Below are 6905 nucleotides of genomic sequence, written 5' to 3' on the forward strand. Positions count from 1 at the left end.
CTTGGAAAAACCTCAGCTGCTCAATCTGCAGGATTCAGAGCCCCTGCATTCCAGCAGGTGGTCTTGGTAACATTAGGATGCAATAACTAATAACACGTTCTTAGGAGGATTTCTCTTCACTGCACTTTCTACAACTGCAAAAAAGTAAAGAGAATACTTTGATTTGCATTTCATAAACCCTTTACTGAATTTTTGTTGCTTATTCTTGCAGTCCTAATGCTTCAGTTGTTAATAAGAGAAGTCCTTAAATAGGGATGATAGAATTTATCCTGTCACAAATGTGTTAGGGTCAAAGTGAGGGACTTTGGAAAAGAGTGCCAGCTGGGAAACACCAACTCAGATTATGCATCATCTATGTAAGTGAACCCATCTGATAATTCTTAACATTCTGAAGAGTAAACTTTTATTAAATACTAAAGGAAGGCAATTCTTGGTGCAGCAATTCATAAAACCTTAGACTTAAGTTAGCAAGATGGATGTTGGAAGCACACAGTAAAAATAATGACATTTGCAATGCTATCTGGAAGCAGCAAGCAAATTGAAAAGAAATTCTAGACTCTCCAAAGGAGGTGTGGAGTAGGAGGGCTACAACAGGGCTTTGCACAGCTTGCTTGTTTTGAGTGTAATTTATAGATCATGAGGACACCTGTTTTACTGGAATAATACAGAGGTCAGGGAAATGCAGCTGCCTGAACCAAGCAGCCATAGCTAACAGTTGGCTTTTAAGCAAAATCCATTTCAGGCCATTGGCAAGTAAAACAATCTTAGACATAAAGTAGTGTTGTTGAATTAATGCTAAAAGAAATACTGTGCTACTCTAAATGCATTTTGAAAAAGCAGTCAGTGAAAACGTGTCAAGGATGTGTCCACTTAAAGCCTTATTGTTGTAACACTTCTGTTGAGTGGAAACCCCAAGTGAAATAGCCTAGAAAGTGACTAAATGTGAAACCTTCAGTTTCCAGATGGAAATAAAAACAAAAAGGAAATGTTTTGCTTTCTAAAGTGCATTCAGTTGTGATAACCTTGTCTTTCATAACAGAAAGGAAGGACTAAAACATCTCCCTCACAGACGAGTGAGAGCAGGCTGAATTTGTGAGGATCTTGCAGTACAAGAGGCGTTTTATATCACCATTTCCTGTTGCAACAGGAGCACTTCCTCATGGAAAAGAACCTGAAACTCAGTACAAGCAGAAGCTGAGTTACCTGCATTGACATCAGCAAAGGTGATTTCATAGAGAGAACAGGGAAAGCAGGGAGAGAACAGGAACACTGAGCCACTCAGTGGTGATGAGCTGCAGTTGAGCTACAAAGGGGTTTTATTTTGAAAAGCAGCTGGATATTGTGATGCCAGATGAAGCAAGGATTTCTACAGTAATCACAGCAGCACAACTACTGAAGCTGCCCCATCAGGATGCATGCAAGGAAAGGAGGAGAAGGGCAAAAAAAACTACTAGGCACTGAAAAATTGTTTGTGAAATGTTGGCAAACAGCCTACAACCATAACCACCAAACCCACATGCACTCCCACAAAGACAACAGGTATCATCAAGGAGCAAACTCCCAGCTGCTCTTGGTCTCTAATCAAAAGAGCAGCAGTAATACTAATAATAAATAATAACACAAAATAATAACTACCAGAAGCAATAGTAATTTCTTGGATGCTGATTTATTTTTTCTGCTCAGAGCACCATCCAACAGTGGGAGGGCCCATGGAGTCCCTCCAGCAAATGAAGTGGTCTAATGGTGGGAAACAAAACAAATCTAGAATAAAATGTGTAAGATTGTGAAAGAATGGGCAAATACATAGAAACAGCTTTTCTAGTTATTCAACTGACAGGCAGCTGTCCCCTGCAAGCTAGAAGGTGGAGAATCATCTAATAAAGTCTTCCCTTCATAGAAAGTTACCCAAATGCTTAAGAAGTAGAACAACAATACAGAATCATACTTTTATTATATCTGTATCATTAATACAGAGTCAGAAGCAGCTGCTTAGCTTTTCCCATATCAATCAAAACGGTGACAGTGACAGATAAATCCACATATGGGACAATTCACATTCTACTTAAGTTAGTGAAAGTCAGGGGTTAGCAGCACTTTGTACAGCTCAGGCTTTTACAGTCCTCTTGTGCTGGAAGGCTGCCAGGGAAATGCCATCAGGGGGGTTTGCTCTCACACTGCAGGATCTGCAGTTTTGTATCAGGTGAAGAGGAACACGGCACTGCACTCTCCATTAAAACAGCAGTGGTGATGCCAGGGTAAGAACAAAGAAAAACTAAGAGACAAAAAATGAGAGCTGAAATTGTTAATATAAAAATGCTAACAAAGTTCACGGGACACTGAGCTGCTATAAAAAACCTGTGCTGTAAGAGTATGTGGCAAACAGTGGGCTATGATTTCCTCTTTTTGTCAGAGAAAGATAGAAGGAAATCATCATAATCTAATACAGATGACATCTTTGATAATTATTTTTAAAAAGTAAAGTGTCATTTATCCAAACCAAACATAATAGTCTTACTTAAAATGTCACAGTAGTCTTCATGGGGGGAAAAAAGATTTATTTTTCTCAGTTTACAGCTGTAGGATTTGCAGAAATACTCCACAGTAACTGCATTTAAGGAGACTGATTAACTTTATATCCAGTATTCTCAAACCTATCAAATATTAAACTCCATAATGTTTTTGAAAATGTAAGCCTGTATATAATGTATTGCACCTGTCTGTACTTGTGATACCTACACTCACATGAAGCACAGAGAATTGATGTTAGCTTGTCCAAATAATTCATTTACACTTTTCCAAGGAATGGGAAACAACTTGGGATTTACAAAAAGACCAGTCATATTTCAATTATTAAAAGCTTTCTTCTTCTAAGGAATGTAATTTTACATTATACACTTCTTAACAGAGAAATCCTCGCAGAAAGAACTTGCAGGTTAAATAATTCCTGTAATTCCCAGCAAACAGCCCAGGTGTATGACACTACTACAGATCTGTTTGTTTCCTCTATGCTGTGTGTACATACACACTTATTTTCTGAGCAGAGAACTGACTCATGGTAGCTAATTGTAGTAATGAACTCCACAGCACAGGGAATTAATTTAATATTCTGCTGTGCCTCTGCCCAGGCATTCTCTAGGTACAAAAATGTTCCTCAAAACTCATCTTTAATGCTGAAATGTGGCTGATCTTCGGGTTTAAAGTCCAGGTTGGGGCTGCCATCCTCATTCAGAATTCGCCGAGAAGTATAGCCAACAATTGGATATTTGGCTTTATAAACATTATTGAAGATGTCATCCAGGGACTTCAGCTCCTCCTCTGTGAGCCCTGTCTAAAGGAAACAGGGAAATCAAAGTCCTGCCTCAAAGAAATAAAAACAGAGATATTTACATGTTTGGGGTTTTTTTTTTTAATGATTACTGTAAACTTTAGGGTCAGCTTTTGGGTTTACACAGCAGAGCATGATGAACAAAATTGATAGCACAGCCTGTAATTGTGTTCTTTCCATTCAAATTCAGCCTTGACAAAACTTTAAGGTATTCAGGTCAGACAAGCAACAACCCATCACCAGATCTAGCATTCACTGCCACATCAGGATACACCAAAACAAAGAAAGGGATTTACTGTCTTTGTGAGCATCTTTTTAAATAGCAGGCAATCTCCCTTTTATATGCTTACAGAAGTTGTATTGATTCCAGAAATGAAAAACTTTCCTCTTGAAGGCTGTTAGCACCTTTCATGACCACTAAATATGTTTTATGTATCTAAAGAGAACTAATGCATTTTGATTTTAAATATGTGAGTCAAGTTATATAAATACAAACAATTTAAAACCATCATTCATCATCTTGCATAATAATAAAAATTTGAAAAGTGGAATTAAACTGATGGCCCATTTTCTTACTGTGTCATGTGTAAGATCTGCTGGATCCAGAGACATCTTTGCAACTCCTCTTGTTGAGTCTTTTCCAGCCAAAGCATTGTATGGGGCTCCTTTTCCATAAAATTCTGTCAGATTAAAAAAAAAAAAATCCAGTGATGATCTGACAATGTACAGGGTATGTTCAGCCTCTACCCTTCACCAGACTGTGAACTGAATGTCAATGAACTGAAAGCAACAATTCAAGTCTAAAACTCTTCTTTTCAGAACTGACTTTGGATTTCCTACTTGTTGGGCTTGTACAGCTGTTGAACTTCCTATACTGCATTCTTAAAATTTACCTATTATTTAGGGAATTGTGCTTTACATTCTGATGAGATGTTTGTGGACCCCGGAATTCGCAAGCTCTGTGTAATTTAGGATTTGAGATCAGCCAACCCAACATGTATGCCCAGACAAGGTTAGTACAAACACAGTAACAAGCCATTGGTTTACTTATGATGACACCCAGACAAGTGTCTGAGACCCTCATGGTCCCTTCAAACCTTTTATAGCAAATCTGGATTAAGTAGCAGGAGCTCAGATGAAAACATTTGCAGTTCTCAGGGAGGGCACAAAGAGCAATGGGTGTGAGCACCAGCACAGAAGGAAAAGATGCAGCTGCAGCAGTGTTGATATTGTGCAGTGGGTACATCCACACTAGGTTTGATCTGCTCAGCTCCTGTACCCAGGGCAGTGAAATGCTGTAGCTTCCCCAGATGTGCCCTGACCCCACATCTGGCAAGGACTCAGGGAGCTGGGAAGTTCTGCCAGTTTTCATTAGCAGTGCCCAAGCTACCTAGACAGGGCTGGCTTGTCTGTCTGCATGTTGTGATCTCAAGCCAGTGCAAGTTCTAGACAAAACCTTAGTAGGGGAGCTGTCAGAGAAGGAAAATCAAGTTTTTTAGAAGAGGAAAAAGTGTATCTTTTTGTTGCAATTGAACTGCAGGCTTCCAATGCACTGGGAATGTTTAAAACCAAATGTCTGAATAATAACATGAAAGCAAAGTAGCAGAGGAGAAGCACACCAACCTTTTCCAGAGGTGACATCAAACACTACTCCCTTCACTGCCAGGTAGATGGGCTGTCCTTCCTGGAGGGAAAGCCATCAATACATCCTCAGCACTTAAGCACAGGCAAAAAGCAGTTTATTTCAGCTGTGAAATCCACAAGCTCTTAGGACACAAATTCTTTGTTGTACGTTCACTCTTGTTTTACCACCATACACGTTCCCTCTCTTGATGTCACATGCTTGTGCTTTAAACTGCCCCTAATATTATTTGGGGGTTCAACCATAAGCAATGAGAATCTTTTTAATCTAAACAACCATAGAAGACAAGTCCCTTTTGCAAGTCACCTCCTGTCTGCACACTAGTCTGCTTGAAGATTGTGAACTGCATCTTTCTATTCCTAATGCAGATGGATATTGCCCAAAATAAAAGGGTGTGTGGCCAACAGCATTATTTGATTAAGAAAGAAAGATAAATACATAAACACACGTAAATCTGATCTGCTGACATCTGTTTTACTTAATAAGCCAGTGCTTCTGCTTTGTGTTTCATACATAAGATATCATTTTAGTCAGACATTGGATAGTCTCTTCAAAGTATCTAGAGAAGACCCTGAGAAGGTCAGACAGCAAGTGTTTCAAAAGAGAAGCAGATGTGTATCAATACAGGACCTCATCATTTTGAATCTGGAGTTCGGCTGAGCCTTCTGAACCACAGGAAGCTAAACACTCCTAAGTTAAAACTGTCTTCTTGTTGTGATAATCTTGGTGGGGTTTTGTTGTTGCTGTTGTTTTTGGATTTATTTTTTTTTAAGTCTAAGTACGTGGTTAATAAATTACTGAGAGAAAATGAACTTTGGCTCCAACTCATGGTAATCTGAAATTCTCTGGCAGGAGCACCTTGCCAAGCAGGGAGCGAGCAGAATGGCACATGGCACCCAATTACCTAACGGTGTGTGCAGCATCAGCCGCGGCAGCTGCCAGCCGCACCGGGGCAGGGGCTGGAGCGCACGGGTACCGCAAACCTCCCACAAACCACGGCAAACCTCCCACAAACCGCTGCCCGAGAAGCAAGAGCTGCCCAGAACGACAGGACAGGAAGGATGGCGGGGCGGCACGGCAGCAGAGCACGAGAAACCCGAGCTCGGCGGCGGCTCCAGCGCTCGGAGCGCCGGGGCTGTGCGGGCCCGGCCCGGCCTTAGCGCAGGGCGGCGGCCCGGCCCTACCTGGTGCCCGTCGTATCTGGCCAGTTCGGGCTCGGTGAAGAGCCGCACGGGGTCCTCGGCCGGCGGCCTGAAGCGCAGCTCGGGCTCGGCGCTGGCGGCCGGCAGCAGCAGCAGCAGCAGCAGCAGCAGCAGCAGGCAGGGCAGCGGCAGCGGCAGGCAGGGCAGCGGGCCCCGGGCCGCAGCGCCCGCCATGGCGCGGAGCGCGCACCGCCCCCGGCCTGCGGCCCGAGAAGGGAGCGGGGTGGGACCGCAGTTAAGGGAACGCCGTGGAGAAGCCCCAGGAACAGCCCGGGGTTTACAACAGTTCTTGAAAAACAACAGCCCCCTCGCACAGCGCTGAGGGGCATGGCAGGGCTCAGGCTGGGGAAAAGGGGGCTCGGAGGGAGCTTATGGCGCTCCAGGACGGCCTGAAGGGAGGCTGCAGCAAAGTGCGGGTCTGCCGCTTCTCACGGGTAACCATCGATGGGACAAAGGGAAATGGCCTCAGGTTGTGCCAGGGAGATTTAGATTGGATTTTACGGAAGGCTTCTCTACAGAAAGGGTTGTCAGGCATTGGAACAGGCTGCCCTGGACAGTGGTGGAGTCACCATCGCTGGAGGTAGTTAAAAGAAACATGGATGTGGCGCCTAAGGACGTGGTCTACAGATGGACTTGGTGGCACCATAACGGACACCTAATAAAAATGATTTCTTAATTTTCCTCCTTCTTCCCCTCTTGAAGTTTCTCTGCTAGCTGTTTCAATGGTTATTCACAA

At 42.9% G+C, this 6905-nt stretch overlaps 1 protein-coding gene across 1 annotated transcript; it reads right to left on the reverse strand.

Annotated features, from left to right (window-relative positions):
- Nucleotides 1-1647: 1647 nt before the first annotated feature.
- On the reverse strand, nt 1648-6362 carry NENF (neudesin neurotrophic factor). The gene is made up of 4 exons (XM_059468863.1): nt 6152-6362; nt 4949-5009; nt 3902-4005; nt 1648-3328 (listed from the first exon to the last, which is right to left on the reverse strand). The coding sequence occupies exons 1-4, from the start codon at nt 6341-6343 to the stop codon at nt 3152-3154; spliced, it is 534 nt and encodes a 177-aa protein (XP_059324846.1). The 5' UTR covers nt 6344-6362; the 3' UTR covers nt 1648-3151.
- Between the last annotated feature and the right edge of the window lie 543 nt (nt 6363-6905).

This window comes from Ammospiza nelsoni, chromosome 3 (assembly GCF_027579445.1).
Source record: "Ammospiza nelsoni isolate bAmmNel1 chromosome 3, bAmmNel1.pri, whole genome shotgun sequence".
Lineage (NCBI taxonomy): Eukaryota > Metazoa > Chordata > Aves > Passeriformes > Passerellidae > Ammospiza > Ammospiza nelsoni.